Source organism: Temnothorax longispinosus, chromosome 11 (genome assembly GCF_030848805.1).
Source record: "Temnothorax longispinosus isolate EJ_2023e chromosome 11, Tlon_JGU_v1, whole genome shotgun sequence".
NCBI classification, from domain to species: Eukaryota; Metazoa; Arthropoda; class Insecta; order Hymenoptera; family Formicidae; genus Temnothorax; species Temnothorax longispinosus.
Window position 1 is genome coordinate 2,659,702 of NC_092368.1, and position 25,456 is coordinate 2,685,157.

Sequence of the window (25,456 nt, forward strand, 5' to 3'; positions counted from 1 at the left end):
CCGCACCTTGACGGCGACGCATTCGGCCGTTTCGCGCACACATTTCTGGGCCTTTTTTATCTGATCCAGACCACAATGCAGGTATCCGCCCGCTCTTATCTCCGCCGTGCCACACTTCCGGGTATAAACGCAGAACGACGAAAGCGAACGAGTTCCTTTAACGATTTGATCTCTTTGAGGATGCGATCCTCCGCGATAGTAAATTCTCGCCTGTCACTTCCTCTCGAACGGTCTAGTTCTTTAATTCGACCCGATTTTTCGGCAAGGTTTTCCTCAAGTCTTCACAATGTGCGACACCTATCTGCGCGTTTCCGGAAAATAAAAAAAATGAGATTGGATTGCTCCCTCTCTCGGAAACGAGCTGTTTATATTTGCAACGTTTGCCTCGCGAAAGCGGGAAAATATTCAGCAGGCAGGTGTGAAATGCAAGCGGCGTGAAATTCACGTTCGACGATCGGCACGCGCGTGCACCGCGCCACCTCCTTCGAAACGCAATCTCGCCGACACAATGGAGTATAGAATTTTTAATACGCCGCCGGGTAATGCGAAACGAGGCGCGAGACAATGGCTCTTTCTCGGGACCGATTCGCGCTCCTTTATCTCGCCCCGGCGTTTCCTACACGAACCGATACGCGACCGTTGTCGTCGACGGCGAAAACTCAACGTCGACACCTGCGCGACGTATGAAAACACCGCGAACACATATCATTAACGCCGAGGTGTCAGTTCCTGGGCGACCGTTAGATCCCACGTAATTTCACAAGTGCGTATATCCTCTTGATAAAGTGGAGTCTTCTAAACGCTGTCGCGCGAGAGTGAAGACAATAAAGTCGCGACATAACTTTCCACACTTGAAAAAAAAAAAAGCTAAACGTCCTACATCTAGGAGAATTCTGTATTTTATGATGTTCTCTTCAAAGCCGCGAGCATTTCTGGCAGATCCGAGATACGGGACAAAAGAAATTTTATGCAATGCACAAGGGTTACGTGCATTTTATTGCCGACTCGTTCAAATAATACGCATACTCGTATACATATATAAGTATATACAATATATATGTATAAATATACATTTCCCGGTGGAAATCTCCGAACCAGGCCGAATGAATCAGATTGACTCAGAAATTTCCGCGACGTGAGTCATCGACGTAAACGAAATTGTATTTCTGCCATCTAATGGCAACACTTGTGCATTAACATTCGCCGAGCTGGCGAACAAATTCGTGCGCGCGCGAGAGCGCACGGACGCGTGACTCAGCCACACGCTTAGATACAGCCGCTAGAATATATAAATACGTAAAGACGTTCGTCGTGTACCGACGCGTCGATTAATCTTCGTGATATCTCGATCGATCCGCGCGAAATGACGGACGGAATCGCGCCCGCCGCCGCCGCCACCGCCTTCCGTCTCGATATAAAGATATAAAGCGCTGCATTTCCGGTTATCAGATTTTTGTCAGGGATATCAGACAGCGCGTTTTCGATTATCCTGATATTATTTTAGAAAAGAATACACGATCCTGGCGCGCAGAGCTGCGCGATGCAAATTTCACGACACGAGCTATATAAAACTGATTTTGTAGGAAATAGATCTCTTAGGAAATAGATTTCAATGATAAATGCAACATTACAAGTTGCATAAGATTCATTTCAGTGGAAATAAATCTCAATCTCCAAATAATCTTAGATAAACTTACTATAAATCGGTTAAATATAAAAAAAGTTGCAACGCATGCTCACCTTTCTCGAAAGTAAAAATAAATTGCTAATTCGTTTTTCCACGAATCGGAAAGAATCACTGACTCGGATTCAGTGCGGGAATCACTAACAACGAATTCAACGTTACTAAACTGGACAGCCGGCGGACGCGCGCGAGCATTTTCGCGAAAATCCGTGCGCACCACGAAGGACGACGGGATATGTACGCGAAAGTCTCGCTCTTGATATCCCATTAGGCGAAATTATAAGCCGGCCGACTCGCGGGAATAAAAAAGGTCAGAGGGCGCGGGGAGTAGGACAGGGTAGGGGACAGAGACGCGCGTAAATTTCTATACGGCGATTACGGAGGCGGGGCATTATTGCATCTATTATTTCCGCAGGTTGCACGCGCCCATTATTCCTGGGGAGGTTCTCTCTCTCTCTCTCTTTCTCTCTCCCTCCCTCTCTTTTTTTTCTATTTTCGGCTCGATGTCAGCGCCGGGGCGAAAGCGCCCGGATGTGTAGCAACGAACGACGAGGGTTTCATCGGCGAGGACGGTGAGGACGGAAGGGGGACGAAGCGAGGGTGGAGGTGGGCCTGGGCTGCTGCCGGTACCGTAATCGAATATCCTAGAATTTAATTTCTATCGGTTCGTCCCGCGCGTCCGACTTTCATATCGCGCTTTTTTGCGACAGTCATTAAATCTAATTTATCGTGACGCTCGCGTTTTTCAGGCATGTGCGCGACGATCCCCCTCCCCCCCGTCCCGTTCCGCCGCCACCGAAGCAGCGGTGTAACGCGGCCTGAAAAAAAAAAAACGGGCCCCTTGGCCGAGTTCCCTCCTCCCTTTTCACCCACTCGCCCTGCCGGAGTGCACTGTCGCGGTGCAACGATCGCACGCTCCCTTCCTCTCTCGCACGTGTAATTCTTCCCTTTGTAATTGAATACTATAAATTAATCCTTTGATTTATCCTTTGACGCAGGCGTTTCGTATTTCATGCGCGCAACTGAAGCGATCAACAATCGCTACCTTGTATGGTGGAGGTTGATAAGCACGGATACAAAGAAACTCTACGCTGTCGCTCAATTTAATGAAAAGTCCAATTTCACTCATCCGAGCTTCAATTACATTTTATCTCTCCTATACCTGTAGGAGACAAAAGACTATCGCGCAATTATGATCGAATTATGGTCATGCACATTACTTTTAACGAAAATTTTATTTATCATATACCGCGCAACGGGAACCAAGTGTTCAGTTGTCACGACAGTCGAAAATCCTAATACGAAAATATCGAGCTCACAGCAGTTCTCCAGTTACAAGCGATCGAAGTTAATCAAGATTTGCACGATAAAGTTTATCTACGTTTCAATCGGAAAAGTATTTATGAATATTACTTCGGTATTATCCCTTTTTCAAAATTTTTACACCCCAAGGATAGTGAAAAATTGTATGATTTTAATTAAGAAAGAAAGATAAGATTAAGTTGTGATATTTTTTACAATGATTTAATCTGATTTACTAAAAGTATAATTTTTTATTTAATTCTTCCAATTTCTCTTGAATAAAAATCTAAATAAATTTTAAATTAAAGCAAAGATAAATTTAATTCTCAGAGACTTCTTTTTTTAGAAAAAAATAGAGAAATACAAACAATTGCTTTCCACATTATATACGACTTGGTACTATATTTTCTCGTATATTCAGCATTGACTGTGCACAGAATCAAGTTTTATTTATATCTTTCTAAACAAGCTTAATTGGTCAAAATTGCAAAATGAGTGGCGGTAATTCCGGAGTTCACCACATTCACAGAGTTGGGGATTAAATAAATGAGAAAAAATACACGACATAGTACGTTATAGTTATTCCGTATATTCCGTAGTACCTACGTTAAATATTTTTGTGGCAGCGAGACTTGTCTGGTGTTTGGCCTTGGTGTTTGTTTTAGTAGACTATGACGCGCGTTGTCGCGGACGTAAGGCCGCCGCGCCGCGCGCCACGCCGCGTTGTTGTCATTCACGCGGCGAGATTCGAGTCGGCAGGTAGCGGGCCGCGTATCGCTCCGTGTTTCATCACTCTTGTCGCATACCCCATCGAATTGCAATCGCGTCATCACGGAGAGACGCCAAACGCGACTACTTCCTATGAACAACCCCTAGTATCGAGCCGTGCGATTAATTAACTTCCGCAATTAACGATTCGTGGGCGCGAATCGAAGCTATTTATCGAAACAAATATTTCGCGTGACTCATTCGTTGGGAGAAGGAATCCGAGTGATGAGATAAGGTCGACATTCTAAGTCGTCGTTTTATAATATTTATCGGCAATATAATTATTTCCGACACTGAGGAATGCATTTGCATCGCGCTTTGGATTTCCCAACGGATTTGAAATTGATTTATCGTTTTGAGATTAGCAGCACGACGTAATACGCAAATCATTAAATCGGGTCGTTCGAGTAACGAAAATATGTACACTGATAATCAATCTAAAACACAAGAAACCGAGCACAAGAATATTTGGCCTGTTATTATTCATCGAACAAATTTTTTTACGATGTACAGAGTGTATGTATTGTGTAAATGTAAACATTTGCGCGACCGAGACTCTCGGGGACGAGTAGCCACTAATGTGTCGTCGTACTGCCGTTCCAACTACACTGGCGACAAGTATCGCGTTAGGCGTCTCACGATCATTTCCTACGATTATTAAAATTATCGCGATATTATCGGACTTGCGCGTTTAATTAGCGACAGCTCGCATCGCGGCGATCCACTCATGAAGCAAATATTTCGCGTTGTTCTTCGCGACGTAGGAAACGCGCGTCGTGCGCGATTAATAGCGCCGGGAGTGCCGCCGTGCAAAGCGCCGTGTGATCGTCGCATTCTGGCGTGATTAGCGCGCGTTGTAATTAATCGTACTTTCGCGAGTGAGAATTGTGTGAGTGCAACGAGGGAATTTGAAAGGAGACGGCGGCGGCCTGAGGGGCGTCGGGCAACGGCGAGGAGTAGCACAACCGTGGGGTGAGTGACTTCCTTATTATGTTTTTACCTTTATTATAATATTTGTTTTATATTCATGAAGTTTACAGTTATCTTTCGAATTACTTCCTTATGTGAAATTCAAATATCTCGCGTCACATTTTGAAGTTATCGCGATTTAAATGAAATTAAATCTTGCCTTTCACTTTGTTTCCCAAACGTTTCTAAATTTTGTTCGTCAAATTAAATCGCTCGGATAACGAAAAACTGCGAGGTTATCTTAGAGTATCAAATTACACAGTTAAATACTAAACTACTTGATGTTGAAATAAAGTGTGTTCTTTTAATGTCTAAATATAAAAATTCCGATGTACGTGATTGCGAAACACAGCATGTATTAAACAAATATTGCTATCACAACCTCGCTTTTTATGAAATATTTACTTATCATCTGTTGCGCAATGGAGGAAGAAATATTCCTATATATTTATCCGATAAGTATTCAACTTAAGCGTACGCGGAGAGTTACTTCGCCCGCGGGAGAACTTCTTAGTCAATATTTCCTCTCTTCTTTCTGTTTCTTTTTTTTACTATTATTATTATTATACTCTTCGACATGACGCCGAGTGATACGCGCGCCGAAGTGCCACAATTATGAGCTGGCAGTCGTGGCTAAATTCCGTTTGGAAGAGTTAGCTTCGCGCGCGCGTAAAAGGTACCACGCTTCCGAAAACGATCGGGAGAAAAAATTACGAACGCGTCGCGCTATCATCTACGGGGGAGTGAACTCTCTTTTTTTTTCCTTTTTCAACCTCTCCCTCTCCGCCTCCACCATCCTCGCTTGTCGGTCCCCGCCGCGCTCTGGCAGAAGTTCAAAGGACGACGAGTGATCGCGCGCGCGGCTCGCTGATCGATCGCTGATCGAGCGGAACGAGGAGCAGAGGTAGGTAGATAGGTAGAGAGCCGCGCGCGCGGCTCTCTCGCCATCGCCAGCCCGCCCGCTCGCTCGCTCGCTCGCTCGCGCAGATAACGACGAGAGGTTATAAATCTCCTTCCGGTCGGAATCGGGAGCGAAGCAATCTGCGGAATGGTCCGGTCATCCGTCCATCAAGTCGCGCGCACCGCGACGTGCAGTCCACGTATTAATATATATCTGCGGGGGCGGCTGTGCGCGTGCACAGATCCGCGCGCGCGTGTGTGTGTGCGGGCAGCTGTACAGGGTGTTCGCGAACGAGCGTCACGAATCTTAAGTGCAGAACAAGTCGGCTGGAGCGCAGAGTTGCAATGTATTGCTAATTGTTAAGACTCGCTGTTATAGGTTCGTTCATTACGATAAAAGTACGATATTAAAGCGATATATAAGACAATATCTTTGTTTTCTTTTAAACTACTTTGGTTTGCATAATCGTTAATAGTTCGCTTTTATTGCGAAAATTTAACATTACAAGCATGAACATGTCTAATGCAGTCTTTCCAGAATGACTCTTGCATCCTTTGGAGTCGATTCTCCCCCCCCCCCCCGATCCTATTACGAAAGTTGTTAATTTCAACATTAAATGTACTCTGTGTGCAGCTACAAAATTCTATTAAAATATAATCCATTTAAAATTAAGGCAAAGAACTCCTCTATTGCTCACAAAATTACTTGATAATCTCTAATTGTTCGCATCACGAGAATCTCTCGACTAAATAACGACTAAGTATTGAGATAAAATTCACGTTTCTGTATTATTCCTCGCTGAATCATGTATCATACGGTGCTCCCGGGACACACCGTATACACGGTACGCATGTACGTGCACGCGTGTCGTTCTGCATATGCACACGTACACGCGACAACGGGTGCATCGTGCATGCCGCCGCGTCGCGACTGCAAGAACCGCGCTCCGCTCCTCGCCCTCTCCCGCTACCTCCACCCGCCGTCTCTGTCGCTCGTTCTGGTTCGGTATTTATGCGCGTTTCGATGGGAAAAGGCAGCGCAGCTCGGACGCGACGCAAGATAATTTCTGATTTACCGCGAGCTCGCCGGAGCTGTCGCCCGCCGTACATCGCGCCGGAGATCCGTCCTGCGCCGCATTTTCGAAATGGAAACCCACCCCCTTGTCCTGACCCTCCGACCCGCCCGCCGTCGCGATAGCGCTCCAGCAACGTTCGTTCGACGGAACTCAAAAAGAAAAAAAAAAGAGGGAGAGAGAAAGAGAGAGAGAGAGAGAGAGAGAGAGAGAGAGAGAGAGAGAGAGAGAACGCCGCGTATGCTCGGAAATCGGATGCGATCGTAAAAGTTAGATCGCCTGGCAAATTTGGTCGTTTCGAAAGCCGAGGCTGCAAAAATGGGTTATGTAAATAAGGGATGAGATGCTTTTAACTCTTTCGGGGTGTAGGCGCAACCCCGATCGTTATTGAAATTCTAAAGCGGTCGGTTCTGAGTTCGCCGGATAGACGAAGGCAAATTAAATTTCCTCTCCTTGATTCTTCTTTTTCCCCAAATTTGCATGCGAGTTTTCATAAAGTTAAATACCGAGATAATATGCGCGAAACGTTGACGTTGACGTTATATGAGAATTAGACGTTAGAACTTAAATCGTGTCGAAGCTCAACGGAAATGACATGTAACGATTCTCGAAGGAAGTTAAAAGGAGAGAGAGAGCGAGACTACTGCACTCGCTTACAAGATCGCCATTTTTTCGGAACGGTGACTGTGCGTGATGATAAACGATAAAGAGGCCTGTCTCCCTCTCTCTCTTTGCCTTCCTATTCCTATTCCTATTCCTTTGCCATCGTCATCGTGCATCGAGAATAAACGCGATGCACCTCTGTATGTCTGATCGAACCTAGCGCACGCAACCGGCCGGGGTCGTTCCGCGGAATTTCGCAGAGCGCAGAAATCGGGGGAAGGATTAAACGATCCCCGATAAACGCGCGCGCGGCCTTTCTTTAGCAGCGGCGATTCGCTCTGAGATTAACTTGTAACTGATCGGACGTGCAATACGTCCATCAGGATTCGCCGAGACTTCGTATATATCAGGAAAGCGTGTTTCTCATCGCCGACTCGATTGCATAAAAAAACAAAGCCGCACAATTTAATTTTAATCATCTGTCATTGAAATGTTAACGGTAATCGCTGATAAGTATATGTTTCTCTTTATTCGATGTCAAGTTAAATTGTTGATAATCTTCCTTCCTCTTGGATGTCGACATTATAACACAAACGCTTGTTCCGGCAAAGAAATTCAAAGTGGAGACACGGTCTCGTCGGAAAAATCGCGACTGGGGAATTGAACGATAAAGAGCGCGGCGCGGAAGCCCGCCGTACAGTACACCGCGGTCGTTACATTATTACGGAGAAGTCGTTGCGGGAATTTCAAGTCGGCGGGAGCGTCTTTCGAGCCGTCGTCCGCCTGAATGTTTCACGAATAGGTCCGCGGACGTTCCGGGTGGACGCGCATACAACTTTTATCAACGAGCGGATCTTTCGCCTCCCTTTTTGACCGGCTGTCTCCCTCTCTCTTTCCCGCAGCTTGATTCCTTCAACCCTGTAGCGGTTACCCCACGGCTCCCTTCTCCCCGTCAGAGTTTCGCTTGAAACGCTTGTCGTCGTCGTCGTCGTCGTCGTCGTCGTTGGGGAGAAAATACGGGGAACGCTAAGCGGTCGCGTTTTCCCGGCGTATTACTTAAGCGATCCGACATCGATTTCCGGTCCGAGGGCATTTCCATGTCGCGAAATAATGCATTCCCCGAGTGAGCGACGCCGCGAAGGTCGCCGCCTCCCGCGGGACCGAGACCAGACGCGGATTTCCAGGGTAACTTTCGACTTTCCGAGCACTCGGCAGCCGCCACTCGAGGCGAATTCTTCTGCAATTTTCAGCGCGCGCCTTAACGTAACCACTGCTCCGGAAAAATGGAGCGCCGACGTCGATACGAGGTTCTCTTCCTTTCTCCTCTGTCGGAATGTCGGAGAAGGACGGGGCGATTTATCGAATTTCCTAAAGTGTCTGAGAAAGTACAATAGCTTCCGTGCAGAGCTCCACTTAGGCCAACGATAACACTGACAGCCATTTTTTGTCGATAGGAATTAATCCGTAATTGTTTCGCGGTAAAGATATTATCTCGGAGATTCGTTCTTTTATTCGTTTCTAAACTCACTTGGATTAAAAACAATGAAAGCGAAAGCCAATCTAAACCATTTCGCGTTAAAAATAATAATTACATGTAGCGTAAATATATGTTTGTAATTATCTCGCATAAGAAATATTACCCAGGTAGCAAGGTGACGTCTAATTGACGTCCAAAGACGTCTCTAGACGTCAATTAGACGTCATTAAGACGTCATTTGACATCTACTGACGATCTCTCTGCTACTGGGGATTTAAAAGACGATACCGAAGAATGCGGTTTTCAGCGATCCCTGACTTCCAAACGGACGAAAGGCGAGTATTTTTTCGCCAAAGTAGGAAATAGGGGACCATAAAGAAACTCGACGCAGGTAAACAGCCGAGAGCGTTGCACCGAGATACTTTCTCAAGCGAGATTCGGAACAGTCGGTGATTCTTCAGTAGGAACGGTATACGGAGTGCTTCAGAAAATCTATGTAATTCGAAAGAAATTCTTAATCCATATTTTGAGATGATCTTTTGTAGAATAAATTAAAAACGGAGGCTAAATTGTGAATTCATTTATCATCAAAGATTGAAATCTGACGAAAGAAACATAGGTAATAAAATATTATTCTACGTTCCATTTTAAAAGAACTTTAATGGAGATTTTTAACATGAGCAATCCTTAGAAAAATATTTAAAGTGGAGTATTACAAAGTTGTGAGAGCGGATCGTGAAAAGAGGAATCCGCAGATGAAAGGAAAAACGCAGGTCTGAGATACTCCGTCTATCCTACGTGTATTATCCCGATACTGCCGGTCGGCAATGATTCCCGCGGAGATAAATCCCACAGAATATATCCAGTCCGGTTAACCCAACGCGAGACGATTTCCAAAGCGAGGAAGGAAAGCGGCAAGAAACACTCGCGGCTCTCCGGGCGCGGCGCGGCGAACTAATGTCGAAGGAGGGAGGAAAAAAAACAAAGGCGGAAAAGGGGGAAAAGGGATCGTTTGGAGAAAAGATATAAAAAGAGGAGGGGGCAGGGGGGAGGAAGAGAAAAGAGAGACTTCCCTCGGTGGCGAAGCGGGGGGGGTGGCAGGAGGGCTGAGGGTCCGAGAGAAGTTAAGTGCTCGGGCGCCTATATGCGGTCCGGTTACTCCGGGATTATATTCCAAGTATTGCCATTATGCGAAGAGTTTCCTAGGAAGGCAATTTTCGAAATATTTAAAATACATATCATTACGGCCGCGAAACCGGTCCTTATTATAAAATAGTCCTCCGTCGAGCAGCGAAAGGGTGGCTATGTAATACACACCGGGATAGACACCGGGGGAAAGGAGGAGCGGAAGACGGGAGAGGAAGGAGGAGACCGTGGTCTTCGACTACCTACTTTCGAGATCTCGCGAGCAGCGGTGCGGCGTAGCGCCGCTGTATGCGGCGGGGTTACCCACCAATTTCTCCCGACTCGTCCTTGCGACGGACGACGCGACCGAGCGACGGCGTGTGCCCCGCAAAAAGAAAAAAGGCAACCGTACCTGCCCGGAGGGCCCGCGGCTATAGCTCCGCGTGTCGCGTAAAACGCGCGTGTCTACGAAAAAGCTAGCTATCGCGTGCGCGCCTTGCGTGCGCCAGCGCGAGCACTAGCGCGCAAAAAAGCCAGGAACTGGACCGAGTCGGAGAGCATCGTCTACTTTATAAGTGTGCGGAATCGCCCCGTGAGAAACGAACGGAGAAAATCCGTCCGCGAAGAGTCCGCGCGCGTCAAGCGGACTGCAACCTTAATTGAGCAATTAATTTTAACGCACGTTGAAAAAGAGAGTGATTTTTTGATCTGCATCTTCATCTTATTCTTGAAATTCTAAGTGTCTAAACAGGCAACTCTAACGACAGCGGAGAATTCAATTCCAAGCGCGACAGCTAGTTGTCAAATATCAGATCTCGTTTTTCATTTTAAAAGTCAGCTTTGTTTCAATTTGATACATTTAAACAACGCGCTTAATCAAATTAAGAGCAGCTTTCCGAGTCGGTCCTCTTTCCGGTACCGGAGCAGAAATGGGTAAAACACGATTGTGTCGGAGACCCGAAATCACCGGGGTAACGTCGATACGTGTCAAAAAGCGCGAGGGGGGCGCCTCTCGATCACTTCTGACAGCACGGTAATCGACTTCTGAGCGCGCGACGCGAGCGATACCGGGGGCCCGCGCTCGTATCGCGATCGTTTTCTGGACGGAGGGCCGAAAGGAGGTGGACGAGACGACGCGGGATGGATGGGCCATGGGTAACGCGCGCGCATTTTAATACATCGGGGGCGGGCTTTTCAATTTTGAATCCCATCGGGACGATCCTCTCGTTCTCCTGATGTATCGCTTACGTTACGCGTTGATCAACGCGACCGATCGACGTGCGCGCGCGTTTTTACGCGCGTTACGATCGCCGGCGCGGACGTACGTACACGTACGAATACACGTACGCGTCGCGTAGAGACAACGAAACGCAGAAACGAGAGTCGTCCGCGATTGTGTGGCCGCCTGCCGATACGAATGCACGCGGGGATGCATATACCGCGAACGAACGAGCGAGCGAGCGCGCGTCGCGTCGCGTCGGCGAGATGCACTTGCACACGCGCGCGAAAGCGTGCGAGACGCGCGAAAACACAATCAAGGCCGCGCCGGGCAAAAACACTAATTTAAACGGAACGAAGGAAATATGTAGTCACATCCGGTGTATCAGGATGAATGGCGCTCGGTTACTACAATTCACGATTTACTGTTTCGCGACTTTTTTCTCTGCCGACGCGTCGGGGATCCGTTCTCTCCTGCCGGTCCCCTCTCCCCCGCCGCTCGCTCCGTCTCCCTTTCGCGCTCTTTCCCTCTTTCTCTCTCTTCCTCGCTCTCGAGTCACCGAATACAAGAGAGAAGAGACAAAGAGGAAAGGACGGACAGAGAGAAAGAGGGAGAGAGAGAGAGAGAGAGAAAGAGTGAGCACGGGAGGACGAGGATGGCAGGGCAGGACGATCCGGGAGGTAAAGCCGTTATTGCCAAAAAGGATAATGCGAGGGAAGATTAAATTTTTTTCGACCCGCCCTTTCGAGCTCCACCGACCGCGTGATCACGCTTTGCTGCTTCTCGTGTTGTACACTGTGTACACTTTTCGGGGGATGCGCTCGCTGCCTCCCTCTTCTCCCGTCGTCACCCTTCCCGAGCATCACGCTTTTCGTAGCCCATTTCCGACGGAGTAAGCCTCGCAATCATTTTAGATTATTCTCAAAAATCACGTTGATATCGCATAATTTGTCATTTTAATTATTCTAAAGTCTCTGTTTCAATCCCAAAAATCTGACATTTTTTATAGCGGTATAATATATATATTTTTTGGAAATAATATTTAAGAATAATTGCGATTGTAACTTTTAATAAATTCTCGCACTTTTTTGAAAAAATATTTATTTGCGACTTGGTAGAATTGATATAATTAATTCAATCTTATCTACAATGTGTCGAACGACCGAATGTTAAATTTATTATGAAAACAACAAATTTGTCATCAGTTAAAAATATTTAATTGCTACTTAATAACTATTCGTATAGTAAATAATGAATCGCGAAACCTGTTCTTTGGTATGTGAACGATTGCAGGATTAAACGATGCGATTAGAGTCCTATTAAGTGGTCGTAGGAGACGCATCACGAGGCTCGCGCGCGACAGATAAAATATAATTTATATTTATACCGCGTAGTGCTGCGTATACGTTGTCGTGAGTCCCCTCCGGGTTTTTGGGCCTGTTCGAGGTATAAATAATTGTCTCCGGTTTTCGCCGCCGGAGGCGGGCAATTCATAACTCAGGACGCGCTCTCTGTTGAGTCCCTAATTTCCGAAATGCGGAAGGTTGACCACTACTTTTAGAAAAGGCGGAGGTACGCTATTTCGTGCGGCCGTGGACACTAATACGACTAATAAAATATCGAAACTTATTGAAATATTAGTCGCAATAATTGGCGACAAATCTACTACACGTACGATAATTTCGGATGCTGGAGAGAAAAGACGCGTAGTTTTGACCAACATGCGTCAAAACTCGCAATAAAAAAACGGATATTATCAAGAGAAATTTAGTCGTGGTATTCAATAAAATTCTTATATGGAAATTTCATCATCAATATATCTATGTATATAATAGACTGTAGCCTTTATATTTTATGTATATGTATATAAAGAGAAATGTCTTCTCTATTCCAAAAAGGCTTTATACACTTCGAAAATAGGACTTGCTATCGAGAAACCGACCTTCGGCAATGAAACTCTCTTGACGGATGCAAAACCGAGAGCGACTCCCAATGGCCGTACGCCCGAGAATTTCGCTCTTCAATGGAGAATATAAAATTATTAGAATTAGATTTAAGGAGGATAAAAACTCCCAAGCACTTAAGCCAGTAATCTAACGAGCATCTCGTGTACTATTCGTCCGTACTTTTTCCCCAGACTTACTTCATCATTTCCTCCGTGGTTTTCAACTTACGTTTCTCTTTATCTTGAATAAATTAATCCAAGAACTTTCACGCTAATACTGATATACTGTTTATATAAATGAAAAACATCGCTTTCTCTTTTTCTACAAATTCTCTCTCTCTCTCTCTCTCTCTCTCTCTCTCTCTCTTTTTCTTAGAAATAGCGATGCATTTCGTTCATTTACTGCAATCTGCATAATTACATTTTATTTCATTTCATCTACTTGTATAATTATTCTCTCTCTTTTTTTTTCCTTCTTTCTTTTATTCGTCCTGTAAAAAAAAAGCCATGTCGACGGTGCTTGGCAGTGCTCTCGCGGCTTGGCATTCCACGATCCCCGGGTCCGCCATTGGCTTCTCTCGCCCGCATCAATTAGGTATTTTAATCGGAAAGGCACCGCGGAATAGTTGCGATACAACGGCGCGCATTTACGATACGTGCGCACAGGCAGTCAGGCAGGCATACCCGGAGAATTGGAACGTGGTTGCGTTAACATAATGGAATTCCGCGGAATGTTATAACCATTATATATACGTATAGCGGATTACGTCACGGTGCGCGGCGGGGCCGGCGACGTGTGCGCCCTGAGAAGAGAGAAAAAAAATAATGCCGCTTACTCGGTCGCTCACTTTAATTTCCTAGATTGAACTCGACTGACGGCGCGGAGTCAGTCTTGCTCCGTGCTTTTTCGCGAATAAACGGCGTGTCTCTCCCACGAAGAGCAAGCATTTCTTCCAGTATCGCCCGATACTTTGCACGGTCCCGAAAACCCGGACGTGAAAATTTAAACGTGCCCGCGTTTAAGTTTCACCGCAGACCGCTATATCTCGCCGAATGTGCATTTTCCGGATGTACGTATAAGACGCGCCGAGTGAAGGTGACAGTTCGCGTAATCGAATAAATCCGACTGCGCCGATTGCGCGCATTCGTCGGGTGGGATGATAATTAAACTTATTTAACTTTCCAGTTAGCTGTGGAACTCGATATTCCCATATAGATATTCTCATGTAACGTTAGATATTCATATATTAAGACTTTTATCCTACTTATCGGATTATGTTACATAAACAACATAAAAACGTTACTGCCGATGTAAATTTTAATAATATATGTATACGTGTATTATACACATCTGGATAAGATAAACCTTGAATAATGCGTCAGAGTGTTTATTATTTCCGACTGTGGAATTCTAGACAACAGTTTTTACAAGTAAAATATATGCATACGATCATTTTTAATTTAATCAAGATAGCGAGTAATCCGCGCAACGATCGTTTTATTGATATAAATAAGCATAATTACACGCTCCGTATCGCGAAAGGGAATGAACGTGAACGTTACTGAGAGCAAAGAGAGAGAAAGAGAAAGAGAGAGAGAGAAGGAGAGAGGGAGAGAACATATTTTGTTAAGCGAAGTTAACTGTTCGGCCCAAGTCGGCGCAACCTGCCCCCTATGTCCGACGGTCGTCGTGCTAGTTACAAAACGGCTTGTAACTAGCCGCACGCTTAATAACTTGCACCGGTAGCGGACGATAAATAATGCAGGAGACACCGTCGTCCCGATGTAATTAACGAGAACAGTCGATACCCCAGGCATGCTCGCGCGCGCGCGCGTGTGACCGGCGTGTGTGCGTGCGGACGCGTGTTTGTGTCACGTACGCGCGCGAACGCGAACGAGCGCGGTCAATATTTGTCATCCGCTTTAACAAAAAGAACGTTACAAAACGTTCGGCCGGATGCACCCCGGCCAAATATTGACTGCGCTCATTGACGTTCATTGATACTCTCAATTAGCGCATACCGTCGAAGCCAATCGCCGGGTAATTGGGATGGCCCTCCACCTCCGTCCGCGGAAAAGCGCGCGGGGGTCTCTCTCTCTTTCCCTCCGCCGTCATTTTCCCCTCCCCTTCCGCTCTCCCTCCCTTCTCGCGCGTCCGCGCGACCGTCAGAAGCGCGAACGGTTTCGGCGCGAAAACTCGTCCCGCGCTCGTATAATTGGCGGCCGCCGGCGCCGCTCGTCTCGAGTACACCCGTGACTTTTCCGTCGCGAAAGAGCGGCCAATTATACGGGATTGCCATAGATACGGGAGAGCCGTTGCCTTCCTCGAGGATCGCCCGGGTCGGTCGGTCAGGTCATTTGCCTTGACTAGGACGAACGCGTGCCTTAATGACGTGAGGCGCGCGCGGAACGCAAACCACCGCGCGCTCTCGTTAACGATCAGTCGAGGCTGCGGCTGCCTCGGCCAACGGAGGGAAACATCTTCGTTTTCTATCGGGGAAAATTGCGTTCGCGCGATTTCGGGTTAACCGCCCCGGAGCGCGCGAAAGTTTCGATCCAGAGAGGAAGTTTGCCGGGAGTTCGCTCGGGAGAGAGAAATACCCGTCGTTTCTTATTTCAATTCGGCGGCACGTTTCTGACCGGCGCGGCGGAGGAAACTTTTAATTGACCCTCCCGTTGTCGAATTATTTCTAAATGTTAGACAAATATTGGAATGTTTCTCTTAACTCATATTTATTTTATCCAATATTGGAATAAATTCAAATGTATGCGCGTGCGCGCAAATTACTAGTTACGGCGCGGAAATTTATTTATCGCTCGTTTATTTAACGTCAGATCAATAAAATTAGGCTCGTAATGCAATTTAGTAACGTATCATAATTTAAATTGGAAAATACATTTTATAAATCTCTAATCTATGAATATAAATTTAATATATGTATACAGCTGAAGTCCGTAAAAGCTTTCCACCCAGCATTTATATCTAGCAGAACTAATCAATTTTTTTTTATTCATTTTTACATACATTTCTTGAATCGCGAAGATCTAACGTTACTTCTGACGGAAATGCTGTTTTTATTCTCGTTAACAAGCACGTGTAATTCTGACGATTTTTTTGTTCTTCCTGCATATTATTTATACTAATTTATCTTCGGCAAGAAAAGAAGTAATATTCTGCCGTCATAAAAACAGGAAAGCTACATTCAGCGCATCGGAATACATATCTGAGTGATTCGACGTTATCACAGACATAAAAATCTTCTAATTACAACACTCCATGCAATTACGGAATTCTTGTTGTACAATTTGCATCGAAAATTACATATTAGCACTGACGCGTGCAAAGACAAATATCCGTCCCGGGGAAAAAGGATTAATCGCAAGAAATAGTATCATTCTTACCGATAAAGAAAGATTCATTTAGCAATAATTTTCATACGCACGCGCACACGCATAATGCCGTGATGCAACAGTTATGCGTAAAAGCTTTTTCGCGCTTAGAACGATAATCATTGATGCGTTCAAATCTTTTAACATTTAACGCAGATTTAACTTAATCCTCTCGCGAATTACGGGAAGCCACTTTTTTCACGTTAATGGTATTAACATAACGCTCTCTGAGTGCCAGCGCTAATTATTCTCCTGATAATTTTCGCGAAGAAGCTGCTCTATTACTTGCATTACCGAGATCTGACGTATTAATTTTCAAATAACGAACTTTTTCTCTCGCATTACAAAATATAGAAAGGGGGATCATATAGATAAATAAAGAACTCGACTCACCCTTTCCTCCTCCCGAATCATCTCCGCGATGCCGGGCTTGATCTCGAGGTCGTCACCGGCACCAGACTGATTGCCGGCACTCTGCTGATGATGCTGCTGCTGTTGTTGTTGCTGCTGTTGCTGTTGTTGCTGTTGCTGTTGCTGCACGCTGAGCTGTTGGCCGTGGCCGCCCAGGTGGTTGACGGGCGCGTGCGGACCGGAAGTCACGTGGCCGGGCACGTGGTGGGTCGGCATGGGGTGCGAGCTCTGCTGTCCCTGCGGCGGTGGCGGCGGGGGTGGTGGTAGGGGCAGCGAGACCGGAAGTTCCTGCAGGTTGATCTGCGGCGTGACGGAGATGCTGGGCATGCTGGGCGTGCTGGGCGAGCCGAGGGACCTCGGGGTCGAGCTAGCAGTTGACGGCACCATGCTGTGAATCTCGGGCACGACGATGTTGCTGCCGATGACATCCTGATCGTCGGGGCCAATGCTGCCGGAGCCAACGCGTTCCGGACTGTTGCCGGACGGTGAGCGCTCGCCGGACATCCGACGACGTTTATTCTTCCGCTGCAACGCCGCGGTCGCGACCTCTTCCAGAGTCGGCCTGGACGTCAGCTCCTGCTCGCTGTTGACGTCCGCGAGGCCGCGGATCTTGAGACTCTCCGCGACCTTAAGCAACGGCCCGATTTGCTCCTGGGAGACATTGATCTCGCCCTTGTACATGAATTCGACCGCGGCCTTGAGCTCCGGCCATTTAATATCCTTCATGATAACGATCGGATGCTGGCAGGGGTTGTCGAAGAAGAGCGCCTGAAAGTACGGGCTGCAGGCCGACAGGACCATCTTGTGGGCCTTGACGCTATGCCCGTCGCAGGCCAGGGTCACGTCCACGAAGCTCTCGCTCTGTAGAAGCTGATCGAAGACGTTGGTCAGATTGGTCTGATAATTGTTCCAGCGCAGACAGAACTGCTGGGGTGACCCAGCGCCGCTTTGTTGCGTCATGATCGCACGTGATGCACCTTCCGCTCGTATTTCTCGGAGAGGAGTATCTCTTGCTCCACTATTTCGCCAGGCGATTCTTTCCTTTTACGCTTTCTCCACTGTTCTTCCTCTTCTCGTCTTTTCGTCTCTTCCTCCAGTCTCCTCCTCGTGGTGCGTCTCGCCTCGGCTTCTCGGCAACGTTCACCTTGATCGGATCAGCAACGAGGCCGCATCTGCAACACACACATGCACAGCCACACGCAAAATCTCCAGATGTCCGCGCGAAATGACGCGGGGAGAGTGTGAGAGCTTTATCCGCGCGCCTCGTGGCAACGTGCGCGGAACTGTCAGACGCGAACCGACGCGGGCGTCATCGTCCCGTTGGGACGTCGCGGTCGAGCATCTTTCAGCCTAGCTCCGAAACGTGGCTCGGAAATACACCGTACTCTAATCCACTCCCACCGCTTTTGAAAAAGTTAGAGTTCGCCTTGTCTTCCCCAACGAAGCATCATACACGACGGGGGGTCTCCCGAGGGATCAGAATAATCCCGAGACGGGAGGAGGGGGGAACACGTCTATCCTATGTCGATGCACCACGCGGCACACTTAATCTTTACTCTCCCTCTCGCTGTATCTTCTTTCTCTCTCTTTTTATTTACAGTGTCTAGCTACTGTCACTTATTTTAGTCTCATCGAAAATGTCTCTATCGCGGTCAGGCGCGTATTGTCCAAGAGAGAATCAGACTTCACCATCAACCACCCACCACCAACCACCTCGAAACGCGACAACGATCACGACGACGACGTTGTGGTTTCCGCGACGAAATCGCGCGTTACGGATAATACGGGATACGAATGCGAAACGCGGTAAATGCCGTGCGACGTACGGCGGCCGACTGTCCGCGTGAGAAGCGCGTGCTGCGCGCGGCGAAGGGTGTCGAAGCGACGAACGACGTACGATCTACACCCCGTGACGAGCGCGTCGCGACTGAGGGCCAGCAACGCGGCGGCGGTTCGCTCGAACGGCAGTGGTGGCACCGTGCGCGGCGCAGCGCTTCGCGGCAGCGGCAACGGCAGCGGCAGCAGCGGCGACGGCGGCGGCAGCGACGGCGGCGGCGGTGGCGGTGGTGCGGCCGATATCGCGCGCGCTCGTCGCGTGAGGACGCGGTGCGGCGCGGCGTGAGCGGCGGTAGTGGCAGCGACGGCGGCGGCGGCGGCGGCGGCAGTGACGGCGCGGCGGCGGCGGCGGCGGGAGAGAGAGACTGTACCGCGGCAAGGAGACGGCAATGTTGCGCGCCGCGCGGGTGGAGGCGCCCACCGCCGTACCTCACGCGTCCTCACGTTCCCCTCGCACCGCGGCAGTGCCGGCCAATCGCGCGGCTTGCCTTCCGATCGGACGCGCCGACAGGCGCCGCCCCCGGAGACCGCCTCATAACCGCCTCTCTCACTCTCGCGGACTCCCGCGAGACCGCGCGTCTCGCTTTGTTCGCCGTCCGAGAAGGAGAGAATTCTCTCTCTCGCGGCATCGGCCCCGGCGAGGCCCACCGATCGGCCTCCCGAAACGGCGATCCGCTGATGATGATGAGAGGAGGCCGCGCTTTGCTGATGGCGGAGGTGGTGGTGGTGGTTGTTCTGTCGTTATACTAGTACCGCCGAGCGGAGGTGGAGTGCACGACGACGACGACGACGTCGACGGCGACGACGATGACGGGGACAGTGCTCTCTCTCTTTCTGCAGGTATCGCGTAGGAATCAATGCATTCTAGGAAAGAATCGCGCGACCTATACCATATGAAAGTAGGTTGTACCTATGTGAGCGGTGAGAATGGTGAGATTTAAACGAGTGGGTAACGCGAAGATGTTTTTTGATACACGATATTTGGACGATTTCAGAATTTCTTCGAGATAAATAACAAACAATCGTCGACGAAATTGTCAATAATTTCTCTAGCGAAGCATTCAGAATTCAGAATCAATGGGGAACTGATATTTGCATCTTTTAAGTTTCCTTGAATTAAAAACCAAAACTGAAATGGACGATGTCTGAATGGACTTGTACTCGATTCCTTCACAGAGATGTATAGAGATGCAAAAAAGTGTATGTAGCGTTTAGTTTGCCGACGCCATGAAAAAAGTTGGGTAAATTTGTTCTTTTACAGCTGGTGTAAGTGAGTTCAACGAACGCTGGCGGCAGCGGCGTAAAGAGACTCGTACAGACCACGGACGGCGTTTTTGAATTTCTCGTCTCTCGTACATTAAGTGCAAGGATCTTATTGCATCTGCGCACAATAACGATTGTCCTGATAGCGGCGAGACGAACGAGTGGAAACGTACGCTCTAACCGTATCTTCTAAATGAGTCTGATGGGTACACCACGTTACACAGGTCGATTACTCGCGGCATTTCTTCTTCTCGGAAGCAGCCGTAATAAATTAGCGCCCTAAGTTGACGAATGAATGATATCTTACGCTGAGTCTGGGATATATTTCTCTAAAGAGAGCTAGCACATGTGAGATCTTTATACTTACAAGCACGTATATCCATAACAATTTTAAAATCGCTAATTAAACGAGATAAGAACAGTACAAATTCATAAGACGAACAATAGGTATGTGAGCGAGCTTTTTTGGTGCAATAATGAATATTTTTTAAGATAGCACAAGATGGCATGTTCTCTATCTCTGAATTATTTGCGAAATAAGAAAGAGTCGCGAACGTCTTTGCGATGTACGAAGTTTGGGAAGTTCCAGAATAGACGTCTATAGCAAAGATAGATGGCTGTAATAGAAACTGCATTAAAATATTTACACGCTACAGCAATGTTCCAAAGTAGGAGTATGGTAGCGATCTTAAACGTGTAGGGTAAACGCGGGTAAGATGACCATAGAGGAAAAATGGCCAACCTATGTTCTTTCAATCTAACTCGCCATGAAACATCGAATGAACATGGGTTGGCCATTTTTCCTGTATGGCCATCTTACCCGAGTTTACCCTTCGCCGACTATTCAAATATGCTGCTCTATTAATGTCGTTCTGGAGAAATCGCGGGTAGGCCCTCCACATTTATTCTCGCTATTTATTCTAATATCGGCCTATACACCGGCGAGAGTAGCTCAGTAGATTATTATTCATCGTATTAACTACAATCTCGCGAGCCGCACCCCAAAGGATTCTCTGCCCCTTTTTTTCCCGGCGGCGGCACGTGGCGGAGTAATTGGGGATGCAAAGAGCAGACGATTATTCAGCGTCGACGCGGTTTTATACCGTCTGCCGTGTCCCGGAGACCAACAAGACGGTATTGACGATCGAATTTGGGCAGTCGTGCCTCGATAACGGAGTTATGTCGACGGTGCCGGCCGGGAAAGATGGCGGTCTTAATTGAATTAAGGCTACAAAGAGAGACGGGTCCTCCGCGTTCGACCCTTACGAGACCCGCCGGCTGGACTCCCTTAACTGGCTATTAACTCGAGTTTTGGTAATAGCAAGCGTTACGTTAGGGCGGCCGGACGTACGTCGAAAAAGCCCCTCTTAATTTCGTCGAATAAATCCGCGAAATTTCTTGCTAAACCAAGACTACATTTTCCAAGATTTGTAAAGATGCGCATAATTCAACGCATATTTGATCAGCTAGAAATCGACAAGCATTATTTAGTTGTTGATGTCTTATGAACCAGCGAAAGATAACGTCCAATCAAATTTTGAATAGATTACTTCAGGTTTCGGAAAAGAACTTCCTAGTCATTGAATATTCAGCATAATATTCAATCAAATAGAAATCGACGAGCGTTATTTAGGCGATTCAATTAAATTTCGAAAAGATTACTTTACATTCCAGAAAAGAACTTCCTGTTCATTGAATGCTCGCCACATTATACCTCGTATAAAAAAGGGCAGCGACGATAGGAACCGTGAGGAAGAATTAATGAAAATTTTGCTTTTAGTACAGCTAGGTAACGCTAGCTATAATTAGAGCAGCGATACTAAAAATAAAAATTCGCAAACAGATCGGTCTCGTTAGAAGCATAAATCCAGGAAATTCGCTTTTCTCGATATATAGATTTACCGGCGTACTGCGGATTCGTCGTAAAGAATGCAGAGTAGTCTCTAACTCGATTTCAGTCCCCCGCTCGAAACCGGGCTGCCCCCTCTCTCTCTCCCCTGGCCCGCGATCCCCTCGCCCCAGATCACGGGCGGGTGTAAAACTGTATGCGCGATATTAGAAGCGTAAAAAACGAGGGTAACGGGTGGCGCGCGATGCCGAACGGCGAATGAGTCGGATATATGCGGACGAATAACGACGCCCGCGAGGCTTTCTGATGAAGGAATATCCCGTCCTTTACGGGCCGCGGAGCGTATAAACACGACGCAGCCAGCCGCGTGCGTTATTCTTCCGCACGTCGAGCCGTGACTTTTTTTTTTCCTTCGTTCTTTTGGCACGCGACCGTTATTGCGAAGGTTGCGCGAATATTAATCGTTTTACAGTGGCCGAGCGCTTTCCGCGCATTCCTACAAATTATTCGCGTATCTCCGTTGGACGAATATATAAATTGGAAGTATCGAATCCCAAAGGAATAACAAATAAAGCCTGGAGAGCACAAAGTAAAAAGTTTGCGGATCGAAATTCGAAATATAATTTATTTATTAGGCTCAATAGATCGAACAAATTTACAAATTCCATCGTGATTTATTATACATGCAGATAATAAAAATCAGATGAGAATTCCGTAAAAAGTTATTTGTCGTCGCAGAAAATAAATATCGTCGAGATGACATCTATATATTCCGTAAAATTTTATACTACAATTTCCTTACACAAATAGAAATCTGTTAGTTACCAGAACAGAATGACGCTGTATACTCTGCCAGCAAAAATACAGGGCGTACACCGTTGTAAAAGCGCGAATACGTACGTACGACTTACATTTACCGTCGCAGCAACTTTAGTTGCTGTTACTCGAACAGCAAATATGTAATATCAAGCTTGATGTTACCGTAACACGGTTGATGTTGACGTATTTACAAAATAGTCCGACGTTACGCCTATAAACAACTACAGCCTTTTCTTCCTTTTGAGATTCTGCAGATTTTTCCGCCTAGTTTCCGGAAGAGAGAAACGCCGTTTCTTATCTCGGATAACGGCACGGCAATTCTAACGATTTTCTTCGCCAATCAAGATGTCATCCCACGAGTATTTTGAAAGAAAAAAAGAGAAATATTTACATGACAGTATCCGCTAAGCCGTGGATCATCGCGAGGGCGACGAACGGCGACGGGGGTGGCACTGGTCATAACGTCCGCATTTCTCATATCGTTGATACTTTCACCCCTGCGAGCGTAGGGCGAGCGAGCGCATTGTAAGGGCGCGCGAGGCCGAGCCGGGGGGAGGACTATAAATTTTACTACGTAATATTGTTTAACTGCAAACAGTATACTAACACCCTCCGTCGTGGCTGGCACGGAAAAATTTCGACCCCGTCAAAGAGTTGTCGGAAAAATCTGCGTAAGAAAACTCGAGTTTTTTTCACGAGCGATCGATAATCGCGGTGATATCGGGTGAACGGCGATGATCCTGAGGCTGAGATTCCCCGATCGATCCCTGGGTATCGAACGCGGCGAGGACGTACGGTTCGAAAGGGGTCGACAGTACTTTCTCGTCCCGACGACGTACTCTCGGGGGCAAGTTATGAAAAAATACGAGATGAAAAAAATGGACGCGCGTGCGAGCGCGTGGCGCGCGATGGAATAAAAGCGTGAAGTATCAACGCGCTCGGATTTTCTACCTGTAACCGTTTCCACCTGTAACAACGCGCGCACGCATGCTGACGAACGCGATGGAAAATCTTTTTTCACTCTCCGGTAATGGCCGTCCACGATCGCGCGCGTATCAACCCCGCCCGTATAAACGTATATTCTAAACGGCTGCCTTTAACTTCTCAGCGCGATATCTTTGAAGCGGAGTTTTCGCCGACAACTCCCGTTAATCTCAAACTTCGCGAAACTAAGAAAATAAACCTGAAATTACGATATGGCGCGAAACAGTTATATATTCTACTGATAACTGTTATGAAACCGGCAACGGTTTACGTTATGTAAAATCATAAGAATCCTATGCGTCGTTTTTCTGAAATCGTAATTCGATTAACTTCGCCGATCAAACGCATGTCTCCTATGAAAAAAATATACATCTGTCTTGCTGCCTTTATACTTATTAAATAAGTATTTTCTTTTTCCTCATTTAATTAAAAAGCTATATTTCCGGAAACGCAATCATTCACTTTCAAATATTTCCCCAAAAATTGTCTTTCATAAATACATGGATCTGTCAAAAAAAGAACGAGGCGTTAATATGAAAAACCCCTTTTTTTGTTCTACCACTCGCTGTCGCCATTCGTTGTACAAAAAAAAAACGTTTAAAGAAGCCCCGCGATCGTTTCTTGCAGGGTCTTTAGGAAGTTTCGGATCCGATTGGGACTTTATTTCGTCGCGGCACGGCGAGCGATCGATCGATCGCCCCGTCTTGCGCCACGCGTGTCTCTCCCGTGAGAGGTGGCTTAAAATTAGCCATTTCCACGGTAATCGCTACCTGCTCCGGCGACGCCGGCACTCCCCCGACATTACAGAGACGGCAACGGCCTTGCGCTCGCATTGTACAAGAACAATGAGCAAAGAGAAATATTGATGATGCTGCCGCCGCGTGGCTAAGCGCGAGCGGGCGAACGCGTGCACGAACAGCCGAGTGTATACCGAGTGTCCCGGAGCGATCTCCTCTATTATTCAAAGTCTATATTTCCTTAAGAAAAAATCCGAAGACAGTCGTCTTATTTTTTTTTTTAACTTCCGCTAACAATTCTTTTCTTTTAGAAGAAATTGAAGTACATAGATGAGCGCACACTTGGAATTAAATAAATAGGAAGGTTCTGTTATCCAGTTAATTTTTATTTTATTTCTATTCCAAGACAAGTCCAACTTTTTCCGTTCGATATGCCGAGTCTATCAGGGCAAACAATGGCAATAAAGAAAAGCACAGTTAGAGTACGGCTAACGTATGATCGTGTTTACAGGATGTGCTCAAAGTGCACATCTCGTACATTCATGCTTAAATGATAATGTTTGTAGATCGAATTTGTAATAGACTTGTTTGTGAATCATTAATAGAAGAAGACGATCGCGATATTTCTTTCTTTGTCGCAATGTTCTGAATTTCTCGTTTCCTCGGTATTTAATCCTCAAATAAAAACTTCTAAAGTATTTATCTTCAATTATAGCCAAGTAATGAGGATTTGGTTCGTTAAAATAATAAAATCAGAAACCCTCCCAATGCATCGAAACAATTGTAGCTCTTCGCGGTACAACCTTCAGAACATGTCGTTGCTTTTAGAGCACCCAGTACGCGTGTACATGCTTGTGCAACCCGAAAGGACCATGCGTATATCGCGAGGCAGACGCGAGGACGCGAGACAGCATGAGAGAGAGAGAGAGAGAGAGAGAGAGAGAGAGAAAAAGAGAGAGAGAGAGAGAGAGAGAGAGAGAAGAGTGAGACCTGGGAAATACAGGAGGTAGCGAAGTATCCTATACGCGTGCAAAGGAAAGAGAGGGTGCGAAGGAGGCGCCGAGGGGATGACGGAGAGAAAGGGAGCATGGGACAGCAGGCT

At 46.9% G+C, this 25,456-nt stretch overlaps 1 protein-coding gene across 5 annotated transcripts in view; it reads right to left on the reverse strand.

The window, feature by feature from the left end:
• Positions 1-25,456, reverse strand: part of LOC139822527 (protein bric-a-brac 1) — a 287,526-nt gene that overhangs the window by 248,728 nt on the left and 13,342 nt on the right. For 2 of the 5 annotated variants that reach the window (XM_071794333.1, XM_071794331.1), the window contains exon 1: positions 16,849-18,808. In XM_071794333.1, the coding sequence (XP_071650434.1) occupies positions 16,849-17,826 (978 nt within the window). In that variant the 5' untranslated portion in view covers positions 17,827-18,808. Of the gene's footprint in view, positions 1-16,848; positions 18,809-25,456 lie in introns of those variants that run through there. The other 3 variants (XM_071794335.1, XM_071794334.1, XM_071794332.1) reach the window with 2 other exon arrangements.